The 20,132-nt window shown below is 38.7% G+C and overlaps 1 protein-coding gene across 2 annotated transcripts in view; it reads right to left on the bottom strand.

Annotated features, from left to right (window-relative positions):
* Positions 1-20,132, bottom strand: part of LOC144086891 (glypican-6-like) — a 60,671-nt gene that overhangs the window by 23,834 nt on the left and 16,705 nt on the right. For both annotated transcript variants that reach the window (XM_077617055.1, XM_077617056.1), the window contains exons 2-4: positions 17,379-17,537; positions 10,697-11,088; positions 6,322-6,487 (exon numbers count right to left, since the gene is read on the bottom strand). In XM_077617055.1, coding sequence (XP_077473181.1) covers positions 6,322-6,487; positions 10,697-11,088; positions 17,379-17,537 — 717 coding nt within the window. The remainder of the gene's footprint in view (positions 1-6,321; positions 6,488-10,696; positions 11,089-17,378; positions 17,538-20,132) is intronic.

The raw sequence follows: 20,132 nt of genomic DNA, 5'->3' as shown, positions 1-20,132 counted from the left end.
ATTGTAAGTCGCAGGCCCAGCCAATTCTGGAACAAAAGTGTGACTTATAGTCTAGAAAAACAAAACAAAAAACATAATACCCTAATCTAAGTATTGATATTAATACAAGTATACTGCTTTCTCCAGAACCCGCCCTCGTTTATTTTCCGTTTCCCTTCAACGGCTTCCGATATCAAGCGTCGCTTACACGGGTATCGAGAGCCAAACTATTTCGAATATTCTACCCACAAAAAAGTCCCGTAATGCATCGCCGAATCCACCAAAGTGTCGTTTTTTTTGTGCCGAACTGCGATAGGCCAGTCTACATTTGGACCCTTCCCGGCAAGTGTTTTCCGAGCATCAATGCGGAGATGGGCTCGCTTCCAGCTGTGGGAAATCTTTTTATCACGCAGACACAGGCGTACGGGTAGAAAAAGGTTCCTATTCTGAGCCCTGGGCTTTTAAAGACAACATCAGAGGCCGCACCTCATGGGGAGCACGGACGCCATGCTGGAGGAACACAACAAACCTGCCTTTTACCGATATACCACACGGCACTTTGTGTTAAAATTTAAAATCCGGCTTTTTCAACATCACAGCAGACACTTTCAGACTGTGATCCATATCGATATTGATGTGCACTTAGGAGACATCGATGTGTCAGAAAAGCAAATGGGAATGCCAGTATTTTTCTTTTCAGGTGGAATCAAGGCCTAGTTGGTACTTTCTGAATTTTACTTTAGTTTAGTATTTTACTTGTTTTGGTCTTGGTTACAAATCCATTCAAATACAAACCGAATTTTCATTATCAATAACATTTTGTAGGCCTGGCGTGGAGTTTCTTTTGTATGTTGCAAAATCGTATGATGTATTAAATACTAAATTAATTACGATGTTAATATAAATGCGAACTATAAGCCCGACACTAATGTGAACGTCAGTCACTACTTCTATGTACAAGCTCTATTGTAACTATGTGTAACTATGCCTTTCCTGTATTTGCATTCTCACCCTCTTGCTACTGTCACAATGAAATTTCCTGAATACGGGATGAATAAAGTTATCCAATCCAACTCGAGTACTATTTTATAATGTGAACCAAAATAACTAGCATTGTTCAATCTGTGGCTTTTGTAAATTGAGCGTGTGTTAGCATGTTTTCCCCAAATATATGGACAACTTTACTGGTGTCTGTGGAGTTGCCTATTGATATTTACCTGTTTTAATGAGATGGCTGACAAGCAAGGCCAAGGCACAATGTACAAACATAATGAGGATTGTGCAAGTCAAATCCATTTTTCCTGTGGGCACCGATTCGTGCTAAGATGAAACACGAGGCCCATAATAATACCAAGGAGAGAATCCAACATTATTTGTCTGTTCTAGCTCTATTCCCATACCTCACTAGCGTTTCTCTTCATCAGGAAAAAGTGGGAGTCGGCTAAATCTATTTGAAATATTAATAACGTGCAATTAGATTTCCACCTCCGCTCGTTCTTGGAAGCCGATAATTGCTTCTTATTCAAACCTGCTGGGAAGGAGGGTCATTTGAGCGAGGCTTGATCTGCCACCCAACAGAAACGTTTAACTTTCAGGAGAGAGTCGACATGTAGGAGACTCAACAAAGAGGTGAAATACATTTAAAACGCCTGAGAGGTTAAGGTAATGACACGTGATTTCGGCTATTTGGAAAAAGAAATTGGCTTTCTAGGGAATACACATCTGGCCTCAACAAGTTCCCTATACGGGCATTAAATGGATTTAAGACCGAGTCCGTCAAGGTCCGTGATTGGCCAGCCTACTTAGATGTGTACGCTTGTACGGCTAATTGAAGCGCACCCTCGTTAACAACGGAGGAGGATTAACGGTTCTCAACTCAGCAAAGCAAGCAGCAAATGCTTTTCCGATGGATTTTGCTCAATAAATAAATAGCAAAGATGATAAATATGCTCCCTAATTTTCTATTTTTTCCCAAGTCACTTAGGTAGAGCCGAAGGGCTGACAGCTGCAGCTTTGTGACTCTTGTAATTAGCAATTAAATTAAATCCCACCTTCATTAAAAGGTAAATCCTCTGCTTTTGCAAAACACGAGTCCAATAGCAGCGTTTTGTTTTGTTTTTTTACAGTTATGGATGAGAAAAATAGGATCCACGGGGCATTCATCATGTTGTTTAATACGCATCTGTTATCGTAATTAACGCACAAAGCAATTGTTGTCTTGCTGGAACAGGCCAGGTCGGCTCGGATTTTTCGCTGTCCGCTGAGAATAAATGGATTAACGAGGAGCTACTCGGCAGAAACCCCTTAATCTGTTGTTTGATTTACGGTGATGGGATTAATTTTTTCAACATGGCCAGCACACACAAAGCGATTTAAGAGACAAAAATATGACCATACATGAATCCCTGTTTATATATTTTATATATATTTGGCACATCTAAGACACAATGTAGTTAATCCGTGATAGTCGAGGCGCAAATTGGCGAGTTATTACTGTAATTTGGTTAGTCGATAATTCACCAATCGAGTAATCTTTCAAAGTCAATTATATTGGCTTAATCAGCCCATCGGTCAATGAGTCAATTGGATGTTTTACTTGATGCAGATTGAACCATGAAATAAGCGTGTGCGGTCGATTGGTCGCCGGTCTTTTGGTCGCGGTCTTTGGTTGCCCCGACCGCGACAACGGGCGACCAAAAGACCGGCGACCAAAAGACCGACGACCAAAAGACCGGCGACAAAACAGGGTAAAACAACACGGTCTACGCATCAATAAAAGCCAACAATGTTTCACTGAGCCGACATGTGAGTGTAGAAGAGTTTGTATGTACATGCGTTGTCCCTTTAAGGTACGTCAGTCAGGGTCTTAGCAAGTTCTCCAACAAAAAACAATAAAAGTCCGGGAAATTTGGAGCTTTTGTTTAGCCTAATAATTACTAGGGCATTAAGTATAACTAAATAGTCATTCACAGTTTGTATTTAGGGAATTTGAGCAACGATTTAAATGGCAATTATCACTTACCTTCCGGGCGACCAAAAGACCGGCGACCAAAAGATCGGCGACCAAAAGATCGGCGACCAAAAGACCGGCGACCAAAAGACCGGCGACCAAAAGACCGGCGATCAAAAGACCGGCGACCAAAAGACCGGCGACCAAAAGACCGGCGACCAAGCGACCGTGTACCGAAATAAGAATGTCATTTTATTTTCTACACTGCTTTCGCTCTCCATTTCGGCTCCTCAGAGTGACATTCTATTTCGAATCTGGCTTCATTATAGCAAGAGCAGCTTTCAGTCTGTCTTCATCAGACCTCATTGTGGTCAATAAAACAGCTTTTTTAAAAGTTTGCCTGTGACATCTTCCGCTTGTTAAGAAGTGAAAGATTTTATCATCGAAAGCACGGACGGCAAAACACGGGATTCAAATTGTTCCCAAAGATTCAGCAGGGCTCAACTACGCAATTGATGTCGATGGCGGCCCGTCGTTCACATCGACATTACGCCTCTGCTCCACTGAGCACCGGCGACAAGCGATTGGAGTAGTGAAAAATAACCCAAGCAAAGAGTGTGGAAGCCTTTCAACTTTGACGCGGCGGCCACCGATAACTGACGTCTTTTTTTTGTCACCAGACAACGATCGCTCAACTAAAATACGGCACTTGGCATTAACGACAGTCGACTCTTATCCATCATAACTGTGTCTGTATGTCTCTGTCTTGACAGTCTGTAAGCTTTAACAGATCCGGCGCTTCTCTCTGGACAAGTAATAAATGCAGTATACGTATTCTGCTTCTGGAAAAATGACATTTTAAACTTACAAATGTATCTTATCTGTATTGCAAATGGCTGATTTTTTCCTCACAAATCCCATTCGCTATTATTCAATTGATTTCCTTTTTCACCGCATTGTGAAATACGTGTCCTCATACGCATGCTTGTTTTTCTTGGCCCCGAGCAAGAGAATAATTAGACAAGCCAATTAAAATATTTTGTTCGCTTAATTCACACGTGAACTGGAGACTCCAAGGTTCCGTCAAATGGAAATGCATATTCATTAAGGGCATAAAAATTGAACGGCAATTGATCGGCCAAAGGGGAATTATGGCTGTAGAAATATGATTTTGTTTGCTGCCTTCGAAGATTATGGACGTCCAATCTTTTTTACGTGGGAGAAGCTGGCAGCAAATGAGCATTTAAAACAGGGGTGTCAAACTTATCTTTGTTGCGGACCACACGGTCATCGTTAGCTATAGTGAAATAATCATTTTCACAAATTGTTGATCTCAAAAGGGTAAAAATCGTCATTTTTGAGGACCTGTCAAACTTTAAATCTGCCGTTTTGTTAAAAAAATAGTGTTTCAACAATATAGTTTAAAAAAGTCAACATTTCTTGGTATTTTGATGGCTTTGCGTGAAATTTAACTGTTTGTTGGCTCTTAATTGATTTTAATCATGGCAGACTAACAGACAAATATTGTATTGCACCAAAAATGTAAACAAATAGTTGTCTGAATTGATCATTGAAATTGGTAATTCCACACCCACAATGCACCACCCAAAAATGTAAACAAATAACCAAAGTTGTCTGAAGCTAGAGCAGGTCCCAAAACCACAATTAATAAAGAAAGTCATCTTCATTCCCTCAAATTTTCAGAGTCCTAGTTGAGAAAATAAGTCTGAAACATCTCATTCTAACACAGGTCAACATGGCATACACATGCTTTTAGGTGAGAAGACCAGAATAAGAACTAAGAAGTAGTCTGGCTGTGAAAGTGCACTGCTGAATGATTGTCGGATAAAACATGCTCACTTTGACGCTTTGACCTTTTCTTTATGACTCAAACGACCTGAAGTAACCCCAGAAGCGACGACTTCCAAGAAAAGAGCTTCCGAGAAGAGATTTCGGTGTTTTCTTTGCCTCTTGCTGTCAGCGCCGTCACCCTTTTTAGTTCCCGCACCTTTACACGACACGCTACCTGCCGGAGTCACGTGCGATATGCAATATTAAATTCCTATTTAAACGTTACGATGATGTTTGCTTTCTTTGTCTTGACAGGGGAGCACGTTATCGGCGCTTAAGTTGACGTGCGGCGCACCCGCCTCGTTACGAATCCTTATTAGGAGAGACGAAAATTGTTTCCAATGAGAAAACGTCATGGGGGGAAAGGCAAATAACAACAAAAACAAAAAAACTAAAAGTTTTTCTTATCTGAGAAGGAAAAAAGCAAAGTCAAGTTCACTGTGCGCAAACAGTGAAATAGACAAATTGGGCATGGCCATATGGACCATCTGTTCTCGTTCATATTAAGATGCTGTCATGTGCTTCACTAGTGAGAAGCATCATGTACATTTATTGCTCATTTCGTATGCTGGGGCAATTGAGCGGACAGAAAGTAGTATAATATCAACATGTTTATCATTTTTACTTTAGTTTAATCGCTGACATTAACATTTAGTTAAAAGATTTTAAATTTCCACCTACTGGCCTGGACATTACAGGCATCATAGCCTAGTTATTTCTTTTATGTATTTTATCTATCAAAAACATATAGTGTATTTTTTTGGAATATATTTTTATCTTGGTGTTTATTACTGAGATGGAGAGGAATCAGATTTGGGATAACAATTATTTTTGATGGTGCAAAGAATATGCAAATGTGGCTTTGGGAAGAAAAAAAAAACTTAAAATCAGAATCATTTTGTCCCCAACCATATTCTTCAATCTCATTCTAGAGCAAAAAATGTGGTGCTGAAATGGATAAAAATGTCCTCCTCAAATGACGATAAACAATAATATACATATGACAAATTAAATATCATATTCCACATGTCATATATGAGCTACATTCCAAATCGTTCCAAATTTATTTTTAAAAAAGCCCACTTTCCCATTAAATTCCCACCAAATTTGTTTTCCATAAACCAGAAAGTCAGTCCATCAATCCATTTAGTAAAATATGACAAATTAAATATCATATTCCACATGTAACATGTGAGCTACACTCCAAATCGTTCCAAATTTATCTAAAAAAAAGCCCACATTCCCATTCAATTCCCACCAAACTTGTTTTCCATAAACCCGAAAGTCATTCCGTCAATCCATTTAGCAAAACTTTTATCTTATTTGACCATAGCGATTCTTGCCGCACAATCAAGTCTATTTATATCGTACACTCACAACAAGCATCACTGTTTAATTAGCATCTCTTTAAGCTGTGAAGCATGCTTGTTCCATCAATGCTAATTGACGTTCAAATTTAACGCCTATACTTCTGTCCTGGCTTCGATTTTTTTTCCCCGGCAACACGCATCAAGTCGATGATAAAAAAGATGCTTTCTCACCGATATAATGGTTCCACTCGGGGTCCAGGTCGGCTTGATTGGCCAGGCAGCCTTTCACGACATTGAGGCAGTAGTTCTTGCAGGGCTTGGCGGCGGGCATCCCCCCGCAGAAGGGGCAGTACGACATCTTGGTCAGCGCTCGGAGGCACGCCGGGCTGCTGCTCACCTGGAGAAGAACGGAGTCAGTTCCTTTCAACAGAATCTAATCACACTTGACAATTGTTGAGATAATGGAAGGGCTCTTTTCATTCATTCCGCAAAATAGACCGGAGGAGTCATTTGTGATTGGATCTTTGGCCCGTCTGACCGCCACGGCGCAATGATGGGATGTTCTCCAAGACTTGACGGAAGATTTGTGCATTCTATCGCCACATTTGTCAATCTAAATGGTTGCCTGGGTCTGGATATAAAAGTTTTTCGACAATCAACGGGAAGACGAGCTCATGCGTATAGTACCGTATTTTCATGGACTAGCATCGGTGGCTTTTTTTTTTCTTCATATTTTGGTTGTGCCTGTGATTTATATATGTACACTAAACGTGTCTTCCACTTCCAGAGTGGTGGAATTGCTTAAAAGGGAAACTGAAGATGAAGACTTTGGAGGTATTTGGATTGTGTTTGAGTGTTAATAGGCCTTTGCAGATCACATATTTTATTAGCGAAAAAATGAATTATTTTTGGGGGAAGTTGGCAAGAATATTTCTCATTGAAATGCAACAAAATCAAAAGGAATTGAACCCCCCAAAAAAGAAAAATACCCCAAAATCAATCGGAGGCGAGTCACTATCAACAGTAAATGGACATAAAGTCAACCAGAAACCAAACAAAAATAAGTAATTTACAAATACTATATGTATTTTTTGAATAGCTGAAAATAAGGTTGTAAACATTTGAATAGTATTATTATTATTATTATTAGACATTCATTCATTCCCTGTACCGCTTTTCCTCAAGGTTTGCAAGGGTGCTGGAGCCTATTCCAGCCAACTATGAGCAATAGGACATACTGAAATAAATAAAATAAATTAAATACCATTAAAAACCTAATTCCAATGATGTGATACGGTGCAATTTTTGAAAAAATGATCACATTGAGGACATCCTTTGTTGTTAAGATGTGTTGTTTAGGCTTCAGGCATCTGAATAACTTTCAATATGTTACATTTTCCGCTCTTTTCCCCCATTTTCTTCTTGTAATCGATCTAATAAAACAGAATAATCATAACTAAATAAAAGTAATCCACCCCAAAATGGGTCCTCTACTCTGTCCACCAGTTACTATATCTTAATTTTTTGAGCTACACACACACACCATCGTGACGTCTATTGGTAAAAATAGGGTACAGCCATCTTTTCAGCCTCAACAAGTCAGGTTGAAGAAGCAAAAGGTGAATGACCGCGTTGCTCATAAAGAAGTCAGAGGAAGATTGGCGACGGCAGCCTCTGGCTCTGGCGCCTCCATTCTGTCACTCACTCAGCTTGAACGATTGCTATTGAGTGACGCTCACGGCGCCCCTCGGCCCACCGCTGCATTAGTGGCCCATTAGTTGACACAGGTCAGGCAGGCGTGAAGCCACACTGACAGAAAATATGTGCTAACGGGCGACACAGCTAAAGTAGCGTGGCCCAACTACTATATTTCCCTCTTTAAAGACAATTTTGCTGGAAGTTTTACCAATAGACGTCCAATCCTTTTTCAGGTTGTCCCAGTCAAAATGGATTGGACGTCTATCACCGTCAATATTTGTAGTACTGTGTGTAGTACTTGCGGTTTAGATGGGTGACCAATTGGATAAAATCACAAGGTGAAGGTCTTGTATAGTCTGTTGATGTGGCCAAAATAGTCTTTAAAAAGGCAATTTTGAGACTTTTCAATATCCTCATTTTGCGTTCTAGCTTTGTAAACTTTTATTTTGCACGTATTTTATAAAAGACCGCATGCACAACTACGAGTTGTGTTCCATGGCGGCGCCGAGAAAAGAGTTTTAAAATGGTTCTTTGAATTACTGTGGGGAAAAAACAAATGAAAGTGACAACACCAAATATTTGGGAAAATAAAGTACAAAAGGGATTGTTTATGAACGAATAACAGATTGTTATTAACATTTAACCATGCCTTTTACTCTATAGTGGCTCAAGTTAAACATTTAATGTTGTTAAATCTTAATTGATGCTGTGCATTGTTGAAATGCGGCTACCAAATAAATATCACATATATATTTTGTCATTTTAAGAATGAATATTAGGGATCATTGTAATGGGTGTAAGTGTTCAAGTTCTATCATCTGGCAATATGAATAACTTTAATACTTTGATTTCCTTTTTGGATGATTTAGCTTTTGTTATTTAATTATGGAGAAAATACTACGTGATACGAGCACACGTTACGTGTTTGTTCTTGGAACGGACAATTTTTGTGAAAAAAATAAAAAAAATCAATGGCTTGGGACTTATCTGTGTTTACGCATCCTCCAAAAGGAGATGTTGTAAAAATCCCAAGGGCAATTCATAATTCGTTGAAATTCAAAGTAGACAATTACAGAGCGCTACATCCCATGTCAGGCGGATTGTTTGCTTCAGCTTGCGAAATCCGCCTCTCAGTTGATACAAAGTGCTCCCACTTCTGCCTCTACGGTTATGTACCTTTTAATTCCAAGATCACGTCTCTTGCCTAAAGGAGGAATCCTTTATGTTCTTTGAAAAGGCATCGCCAAAGAACGGCAGGTTATGAATAATAAAACACTTCTGCTCATCTCAACTGTTCTTCTATGTTCTTTTCAAAATAAAGAAGAAAAGCCTTTTGTATGTCTTTCATCAGTTGGAGCAAACAAATGGCCTTTAAATAATCAACATTGATTTTCCGCTTTAGGATATACTTATTTCTATATATTTTTTGTTCATATAGGATCTGCCCTTTTTGTGATCTGCTAAAATGTATATATTTTTTACTATTTAAATGTAAAGGCGTCCATGCAACGGACTGGTTAGCATGTCGGCCTCACAATTCTGGGGTCGTGGGTTCGATTCCAGGTCGGGCCTCACTGTGTGAATCTTGCATGTTCTCCCCGGGTTTGCGTGGGTTTTCTCCGGTTTCCTCCCACATCCCCAAAAATATATATGCTAAGCAAAATAAATATTCTAAACTGTCCCTAGATATGATTGGTTGTCTTTCTCCTGGTGCCCCGCAATTGGCTGGCCACCGATTCAGGGTGTCGACTGCAAGATAGACTCCAGGACGAGGTTTTTTTTCTTATCATTCACTTGTCGATAATTTTGTGGTCACTCCATTTCGCGTGTGCTAAAACTTTTAGCAAACATTGTTGGGCCAATCGATGTGCAGGAGTTTTCTATTGGCTCATGTGGAGTCCCTTGTCGTAAATGGAGCCTTATGGCAACGCCTTTTCCTTTTATCTCAGCTCTTATATGATCAAACGTGCAAACACTCCCGCGGCAGAATGTTATAGAAGCAGCAGAGGCATTAGATCAGTACTTTGTATCAAACGGAATATTAAGGACGTACAGCTTAATTATAATTGGTCCATGCTCGGGGAAAAGGTTGCAAATACTGACCAATTTTACCATGACCTGATTTCACGTCACATCTAAAAAAGCAACATCTGCACAAGAAACAGCTATGTATATATAAAAAAACGTAAGTTATTAAATGTCATTATTAGCTTTTAAATGCCTATGACATTGGAGAAAATAGCATTTATACAGAAAACAAAAATAACTACTTTTAATTTGCTATAAAAGTGCCAATATTAGTGAACATATCTCTTTCACTATTAAACAGAATATTGAAATTCTGTGTTTTCTTCAGTTTTTTCCCCTATTTTTTCATTAAAATCCTCAAAACCCTCATGAGGAAAAGCAGCATGGACAACGAACAAACTTAAAAAAAAAAAAAAAGGCTATTTTCACACCTTCTGTTTTCTTTACGAACGTAAAAATAAAAATAAATAATTTACACTTTACTTCTTAGCTTCTTCATTTTTCCCCCTTATGTCATCTTGCAACAAACTATATAATTTCTGATAGCCTGACAAAAGAATATGGTATTTTCCTTAGAAAACAATAGACCAACTATCAAAAAAGTTGTTCCCTCATTTATCGATTGGTTGTCAATCAGCCAATTACTGGCGGTGGCCTGTGAGAAAAACAATCTAGAACTATGTGATAAATAGCTAGACACCCCTGTTTGAACCCCCATTTTATATATATATATATATATATATATATATATATATATATAAAGTTGTTTACCGTATACTAAAAAGAATCCCCCTTTCACAAACAGCAAATTAGAGGTGCGTTCAAATCTGCAGATGCACAAAAAAGATGGCGGCTGCATCTCAGGCCTTCTTTGGTTTACCTTGGAGACTCTCTGGGCCACCTCGCGCCCGACGGAGAGTCCTTGCACAAAAGTGCGAGCGGCGATGAACGCTCGGGTGATCTGGCCCTTGAGTTTCCTGGGCACGTCTCCGAAGGGCTTGAGTTGATCCGTGTACTTGCTGACGCACTCCAGGTAGTCTTCCGTGATGACGTACTGGGAGTTGAGCAGCGTGAACATGCGCTCCAGCAGCCGCGACCAGAAGTCGTTGAGCATTTCCTCCAAGTTGACGTTGCCCCCCGTGTAGTAGCGCTTCAGCTCGGCGAACAGGTTCTCGAAAACCTCGGCGTTCTGCATGTAAGGCTTGCCGTAGGTTCGGACGAACATTTCGTTTAAGGAGCGCTCCGTGTTTTCCAGGAGCTCCAAGAAGAATTCTGCAGAGGGAAATGATTGTCATGAGTCCAAATTTTTGTTTCATCGAAGCCCGGCAGTAGACAGACCATCACGAAGGGTGTTTAAAAAGGGATTTAGCGATATATCGTGACATCAAAATCTGTCCGAATCGATTTTTTGATGCGAATAAACAATAGCAGCAAACCGCCACTGTGCCCTGACATCTAATCGTACTTGGATGGGGTGCCGTTTCCCAGCTCAAATCCCACATTGCATGCTATACATCAAGGGTGTCAGACTCGGGTTAGTTCACGGGCCGCTTTAACGTCAACTTGATTTCACGTGGGTCGGACCATTTTAGATATAATATTTAGATTTTTTTGTTTAAAAATGGATTAAAAGAACTGGATTAAAATCCCTGAATATTCCGTTTTTTATAGAGCTAAAACAATGTTTATTTTAGATTTTTATTTTAGATTTTACAAAATGATTTTTGAACTAAAAACAGAAAAAAATGATTAAAAAATGACAATTATTGATTTAAAAGGGGGAAAATCAGGACATTTAATATACATCTATACTCTTCACTTTAATTTGACCCTAAAACAGAAAGTCGGAACTCATGATTTACTTTCCCGGGCCACACAAAATGATGCGGCGGGCCAGATTTGGCCCCCGGGCCGCCACTTTGATACGTTCCATTCATCTTTTAAGATATATTTTTTTCATATTGAGAATCTTGCATTTAAGCATGTTTGAACTAGAGCTAAAGCAGGCGTGCACTAAAAACGGAGAAAATACTACAACAAAGGTTTTTCAAACGTTTACTTTCGTGTTGACTTTCAGGAGTAAATTGATATAAAAGTATTTTTCTGGATTTATGGAAGTCCAAGGCATGCAAGTCAATCATAAAACAGACTCACTCTCCCACTTTTTGATAAGACACAGAAAATAGCCATTCATTTCATTTTAAAGCTTGACGGATGGTTAACTTTGATGCCGCACAAAGCTCTCCAGACAATGTATATTTTTGAGAAGCAATAAGTTGAATGTTGACCGTCCGTCTGTATTGTCCAGAGCACATCTGTCCAAATTCATTTCAGCTTTATTGTACAGCATCAAATTGACGTCTCTTAAGGGTCTTACAGTCGTTTAAACGTATTTCTGAAAACCCAAAGGTTGTCTGTTTGCTAAAACACGGCTGGAAAATATTGAAATCTGAACTTTAGGATCCTCTCTTCATGCTCAAATCAAAGCAGGAAAAATGGCATGCCCTTAAAAAGATTATCCAGCTGGGTAATGTTGGTCAGTTGTGATTTATTACTTGGAAAAAGGTCAAATTCAAAAAGTTCAACCTGTTGAGTACCTCCGGATAAAGTCCAAGTTAATAAAAGAGCTGTAAATTACCGGAGCGTCTTTTATTTCTCGACCTGACAGTTACACTCACCCTGTTCACCTCCTGAATTTATTTATATTTTTTGTTCTAGTAGTTGAAATGGATTCACAAAAAGAGGATTTTCTTTTTCAAACGACTGCTACTTGCTATTTTGCATTTTCTGGCAACTAAAATCTAACCCTAGACCACAGGTGTCAAAGTGGCGGCCCGGGGGCCAAACCTGGCCCGCCGCATCATTTTGTTCGGCCCGAAAAAGTAAATCATGAGTGCCCAATTTCTGTTTTATGATCAAATTCAAATGAAGTTTATAGATGTATAGGGAATATTTCCTGTTTTTCCTCTTTTTAAATCAATAATTGCACTTTTTTAATCCATTTTTTTTTTCATTGTGTTGTTTTTAGTTGAAAAGGCATTTTTTGAAGTCTGTTTTAGATCTATAACAAACTGAATATTTAGGGCTTCTGATCCAGTTCTTTTAATCCATTTTTTTTTAAAATTAAAAATCTAAATATGATATCTAAACTGTTTTTATTTTTCACTGTAAATGAACTGATTTTTAAAAATGCTATATTTACTATTTTTCCTATTTTAAATTAAAAACAACAGGTTAAAACATGATATATTTAATATTTGCCCTCTTTTAGATTCGATTCGATTAACCTTTATCCCATATTTGGAAAATTCAGTTTGTAGCAGCAGCAAGCACAGACACAGGAAAAGACAATGCAGACCTAGATAAAACTGGAACCACACACAAGAGGCTGGGGTTGAATTTTCTGATGAAAAAAAATAAATACATTTTAAAAATCCATTACAAGAGAATATTTGCTATTAAGAGGCTCAAAAAGAAGATTTGTACTCATTTTAATCTCCAAAAAGTATCTATCCATGATCGGAAAAGATGTCAATTCATTAATCGATTAATTTTGGCAGCCATGTTGGAAGACATAACGGCCCTGCGGATGAAAGCAAGAAAGAAAGAAGGTGATTCCCCAATGAGCCGATAATTGACTAATTGCAAGATAAATCGGTGATTAAAACGCTCTAAATTCTAAAATGATCTGACTACCAAAAAACACCCAATTTTCTTCCGATCACGTGCAACAGGTCCGATTTTCTTAAGATTTTTAACGCGCTATGTTCGAAAATGCTCGCCTTCTCAACCATACCACAGACTATAAGCGCCTTCATTATAAATTCTCCCTCAAGAGGATAAAGAAAACAACACCTCCGCTCAGGTGCACTCCAACACCCGGTCGGTGTTCATCGGATGCCACGACGCATCTTCGCGGCTTGGCGAGTTTTGACACCACACCGGCATCGACCGTCGTCCGGAGAAATGCAAAATGTACAAGCTTCATAAATAATTCAGCGTTGAGATTTTGAACCTTCCCTCTCACATCTTCTCGGGCTTGGCTCAAGCCTGACAATGGCACCCAATTTCAAACAGTCTAATTCGCTCAATGTAGCAATCAATGGTTGCGGAAGCTCAAAGGGGGGAAAAAAAGGCAAAACTTTCAAATGGAATCTGCTTTGCCGCTGATGAAATAATGGGGAATGGCAGCAAATCGCAAAGGGAAATGGCACGTCTGGACAAAGCTGATACCTTCTTCCCTGCTTGTGATATTCCCTTTGCATTGACAGCAGCAAATCAACGCAGAGAAATTGTTTATTTATTCGTGCGTTTGCAAGAATTATGGACAAGGGTGTCCGACTCGGGTTGGTTCGCGGGCCGCTTTAACGTCAACTTGAGGGCCACGTGGGCCAGATCATTTTAGATATAATATTTAGATTTTTTTTAATAAATGGATTAAAAGAACTGGATTAAAAGCCCTGAATATTCGTTTTTTTATAGATCTAAAACAATGTTTATTTGAGCTTTTTTTAAATATATTTTTAGATTTTACTAAATGATTTTTGAACTAAAAACACAGAAAAAATGGATTAAAAAATGACAATTATTGATTTAAAAGGGGGAAAATCAGGAAATTTAATATACATCTATACTCTACATTTTAATTTGATCCTAAAACAGAAAGTTGGCACTCATGGTTTACTTTCCCGGGCCACACAAAATGATGCGGTGGGCCAAATTTGGCCCCCGGGCCGCCACTTTGACACATGTAATGTAGACAGTGAAAGAAACTAATAAAAAAAAGCCATCAGTAGAACCATCCAAGTTGCTGTAACCAATACCGTATTTTCTCGCATATAAGCCGTAATTGTAACCAAAAAAAAGATGACTGAATCAAGGGTACGGCTTATATGCGCACAAATTCGACTTGACATGCACGAAACTGCAAGATGACAAAGACAAAACGGCATTAAGCAAAATACGGTCTTTTATTTCAATATAGATAAACAGATAAAACGCCAAACTAAATTTATTTTGATGCCTATGAATGAAATTTGAGAAAAAACTAATGTATCTTGTATAAAATGTGAAAAGAAAGAAATTGTAAAATTCAAGGATTTTAAGGCAATTTTAAGGGTACGGCTTATACGCGGAGGCGGCCAATATGCGAGAAAATATGGTAAACATTATTTTTTTTCAGCTTTTTGTTTGTATATTAAAAATACACTAACACAATGCTGTTGGTTTACTCCTTTTAAATATTGAAAAACAAATCAATAATGTAAATTTTTCAGTTTAAAGAGATTTTTCCCATTTAAATTTAAGAAAATGTCAAAACACATTTAAAAATATTCGGTTACACCTGTTTTTATTTCGAATAAAATGTGAATAAGTATGATGACTACAAGAAAATATTTTGAGTGTCTCAAAAAATGACTTAGATGAAGAAATAGTGATGGATTAATTTGAAGAAAAAAATGAATTAGTTGTCAATTAGTAGATTAATCGTAGCAGGCCCTTTGACATGATAGCCCTCCCAAAGGACCCCAAAATATACTCCGGCTCAGACCAAGATCACGCTGGCAATTATTTTAAGAGAGTGACAACATTTCTCTTTAAAATGACAGGAAACGTTCATTAAAAAGTTCAGCGTTAAAACAGTAAGCCATGTGGAAGAAATAAGCCAAAGTACAATTTTCGCTTCATTTCACGCGGGTCCAACTTTTGGTGAATTTACACTCCTCTTTTTAGCTAAAATCTTAACACAACATCATCACACAAAGCCACACGTTTCCGCGTTAATCCCCGCAAAAACTCGCTAAAGCAGCTCTTGATTGACGACTTGATTAAGCGTGAGGTGTCATTTTGTCACCAAATGTATCCGTTGCCAAGGAAACCTCCAGCGCCGCAAAGCCAACCGGCAATTAAAACTTATTAGGTGCAACTTTAACGCGAAATGATAGTTTTACGCTGCAATTGAGTTGAAATCACCTTAAACATGAAATGGACACGTGGGCCATTTCCACTTCCAGACTTTTCACCGCTGCTTTTGAGGTGATAAGACATTTCTGCCCACACAGTCTCAAGTCGCGAGTGTGAAAGATTATAAGATCTCATTAAAAGCAACTGACTCCATTGAAGAAGCTACAAGAAGTAGGTGGGAAGCTACCGCGGGAAGAAGAAGCGTCTGCTTTGGCTAATGAATAACACACACACACACACACACACACACAGACTCACAAGCACACACTTTTTGTAGCGTGGTGGTCAAGACAGTCGCTATGGGGGCTTCATCTCACAGCGTTGCACTCAAGACCGTGAAACAAAGCTTAATAATGCAAAGATTGGCTCTGGGCTGTTCTTGTCAATCTGCCATGTTTTTATTTAATCCGACCAAAGGAAGGTTACTTGGTCCGGTTGAATGCTAAGAGCGTCTTTTTCTCATCTGCTCATGAATGCGGGAAAGAGCTACAAACAGTTAACCTTTATTTACACCAACATACAGGCTTTTGATTTTCTTGTGCGTTTGAAAAGGTACTTCAGGGGTCGTACTTGGCTGCGACCATTGTTCCCTCTAAGATGCGCGCGTGCGCAATTGCGCACTACTCTCATCTTCTCTGCGCATTAATCATTAACTTTTTATTATTACTAAATCATTTATGTGTAGTAGACATGCACCTGCTTATGGCAGGTGTGATACTGGTGTGTGCCCATAGCGAGCAATGATGATGTTGCTCACACCGGTCGGTACTCAGTGTGCTCAGGGAGGTTGTCTTTCTGCCCAGACAAACAAAAAAATTAGAGGGAACATTGGCTGCGACACGTTGAAATGTGATTTAAATACGGGAGTTTTATCGTATTCTTCGGCGTATAAATCGCACTAGCCTGACATCGCAATATGAAGAGGAAAATATATATTTACAAGTCGAACTGGAATTCATGTCGCATTTTTAGGGAGGGCCATTTTTATTTTTTTCTGAAACCAGGAGCAAATATCTGTGAAAGTAACCAATTGTAAAATAGAGACGAAAAGGCTAAATAGGCATTGGTTAACGTAACAGGTTTTTAGATAACTGTAGCCTAAAAAAATCATAACAAGATGTCATTGGTTAGACAGAAAAAAATACAAATAGCCAAACTAGGGCAGAAAAAGTAGCCTATAGTTCAGAAAATACAATATTTGCATGATATAAACATGCATGATATGACTATAATACTTGATAGTTTGGGATTTTTCATTTGATTTTAGGTTGATTCACTATTGATCCTCCCGTAATTTCAAAATGAAGGGATTAGTTTCTTGAATTTCCTTTGTGACGACATGCTTGTCCTCATCACCCCCTTCTTAATATAGTTTTTATTGATATCAATGAACAAAAATGTAGTTTTCCGTGCTCATTTTCATTTCATTTGTGTGTGTTAAAGAAAATAATAACCAACCATAACGAAGAAAACAGTTTGTGCAATAAATGGTGAGTGCTATATTAAACAATAACTTAATGAGTAAAAAAATGCGAATTGACTGTCAGCAGAGACAACTCATGTATTCTGAAATAAATCAAATTCAGTCTCAAACTCACCATCAAACTTCTGATGTCTGGACACGAACATGCTCCTCAAGTTATGACTCATGTCGTCCAGCATCTCAGAAAAGTGCTGCTTGCTCCGCTGGCTGAAGGCATCCTCCATTTCTGGGGTACAACACGTGTTTCCTTGGGAACAAACTCGCAGATGGTCGCCTAGGAAAAGAAAACACCACTTATTGGAAGAAAAACGAGCAACTGGGGTGCTTATCATCATCAAACTCCCCAAATATAGAGCCGTGATGCTTAGCATTCCACCTAAGCAGCCTAATTCAAAGCATCGCCATATTTCTGACCTCCTCTGACCTGGTTATTCACTTTCTAACCTTACTACCCTAAAATTGAATCACCTATTTTGTTCAATAATGAGAATAATCCCTTTTATTGACACGGTCAGGTGACCAAGTGGTTAGCACGTCGCCCTCACGGGTCTTGGATCGAGGGTCATAAAAAGTCAATTACCAGAAAGAATTTGATTGTGTATGCCACCAGTTGGCGTGAAGTTAAAGATAAATCAATGGGAGAGAAGCAGTGGCTTGCCTTAAGAAGATTTGTCTCCACATTACATAATTAATGACGTTGGGGAAAAGTTAATGATGCGCATGGTTCTCTTCCCTCAAGCTGCGATTTAGGAAGAGCCGCAGAAATGTGGAGAAGTTCACTTCATCGGATTTCTTTCTATCTTCATTGACGAGTCTCTTTCAGACGCATTCTAAGATACTTCAATTGCTCGCACTGGTATTACAGTCATGTGGCCCGCATCCGTTTTTCTATACGACCGTTGACTAGAAAAACAAAATGGAGAGTTAGCCGTTTACTCCAAGTTTGATATATTTCATTAAGGACATCACATATTAATGAACATATTCGTGTTTGTGTTAAGGGACATGTATAAGTAAATATGTAAGATGGTAAACGATGAAACATACACACACACACACACACGTGGTAGTTTTAGACAGCGTTTTGATGGCAATTTTGTTGGTCAAAGCCAGGCTTTTAGCAGGGGTATCAAACTCATTTTTTTGTTGCGGGCCACATGGTAGTTTCGATTACATCCGGAGGGCCGTTATGTCTTCCAACTAAGCTGCCAAAATTAATTGATTAATAAATTGACAGCTTTCTCGATCGTGCTAATCGATAGATTAATTTTTGAACATTCAAATTAGTACAAATTTTTGCAATTATTGATTTAAAATGAGGAAACACAGGAAATAATCTACAATCTTCATTTGAATTTCATCATAAAACAGAAAGTTGGCACTCATCATTTACTTTCTTGGGCCACACAAAATGATGCGGTGGGCCAGATTTGGCCCACGGGCCGCCACTTTGACACCTGTGCTTTAAGGTGATTGGCCAAGAGGTTCAGAGACAGGAGTTCATGTATGTTAATTGGTATTGAGTTCCAGGTATAAAGAGAGAAGTTGTTTTGGCTAATTTAGCCGTCTTTTTGAAGGGAACTACACAGTCACCTCTAGAGCCAGCCCTTGTTGATGTGTTGGAATTTTTTTGTACAAAATCTTGCAATGGGGGAGGAGCTCTGTGATGGAAGGTTTTGTAAACTAAGTATGAGTTTGGCCACCACCAGATTTGAACGGAATTATTTTCGACTGAAATTACGTTTTTAGGCAGCGAAATGACGACGTTGACCTATTTTATGCTGCTTCCAAATTCTTATTTCCATGAAATTCCTCTTGACAAATAACGCTCAGAAAAAGGGCATTTTCCACCTTTGTGGTCTCAGAAGAGATTGCAACTTACTCTGCACTAAGTCATTGTCTTTCTTTTCATTTCCTCAGTAAATTTACTGCACCTCTTAAAGAGAGCTAGCCACTTGTGTTACCGTGTCAATACCGCTATTTTGCTGCATTAATCACAATCTCTACAGTCTTTCCGGTAGAGATGAGTTCATGTTGGGAGCAGCGTTTGCAGTGCAAGTGTTTGCACTTGCATTAAAGTAGATGAAGAAAAGCTATAGGCAAAGGCAGTATATTGCCGTACATTGCAAGGGAGGGTCGCTTATGATTTGCACTTTCTGGTTTTGTTGGATATTATATATTACTCATATGGCATCTTGTAGAAACAAGCAAGCAAGTAAGCGTTGGATTGAAGCTTTCGCTTCGGGTCTTGACACTTGCTCCAACAGTCATTTGGATTGACATATATGATTTACATTTAGATTCCTTCAGGGGAAATACATTGGTTTTGCGTTAATCTCGTGTCAAAGATTTATTTGTGAGCAATGGATGTTTGGAATACGACGACACAGAAATGTCGTTTTTTTTTATTCAGAATTTTTGCGATTAACTCATGATTTTTCAAGACGTGAAAGAATCCTAAATTGTGGCTAAGGCTAATTAATATGCTTGTTCATGGGTTTAAAACAGAAAAAATGTAAACATTGGGTTCTTTAAAATCCATAATGCAGTGAGATAGAGTAAAGTGGATGACGATATGATGAAGGATGACAGTTATACCATTCGTAGACGTGTGGATTATCAGATTGTCTTGTTTTAGTATTTGCCTCGTGTTCATGCCTATTTTCAAATGATTTCTACTATGAATCCCAAGTCTACTGAACGAGAAGAAAACAAATAAAAGTCCTGAGTACCACAGGATTATTAATGCCTGTGGACCTTTGGTAATTTGCCAGTTACCATTAAACCTCTGTGTTAATTGCTTTGCATTCACACGGGAAAGGCAAAGTTTGTAAATTACTGGAATTCATTGACATTATGGCCGCCTAGG

Source organism: Stigmatopora argus, chromosome 13, assembly GCF_051989625.1.
Source record: "Stigmatopora argus isolate UIUO_Sarg chromosome 13, RoL_Sarg_1.0, whole genome shotgun sequence".
Lineage (NCBI taxonomy): Eukaryota > Metazoa > Chordata > Actinopteri > Syngnathiformes > Syngnathidae > Stigmatopora > Stigmatopora argus.
The sequence above is the reverse complement of the archived record's forward strand: the minus strand, read 5'-3'. Positions and strand labels throughout refer to the sequence as shown.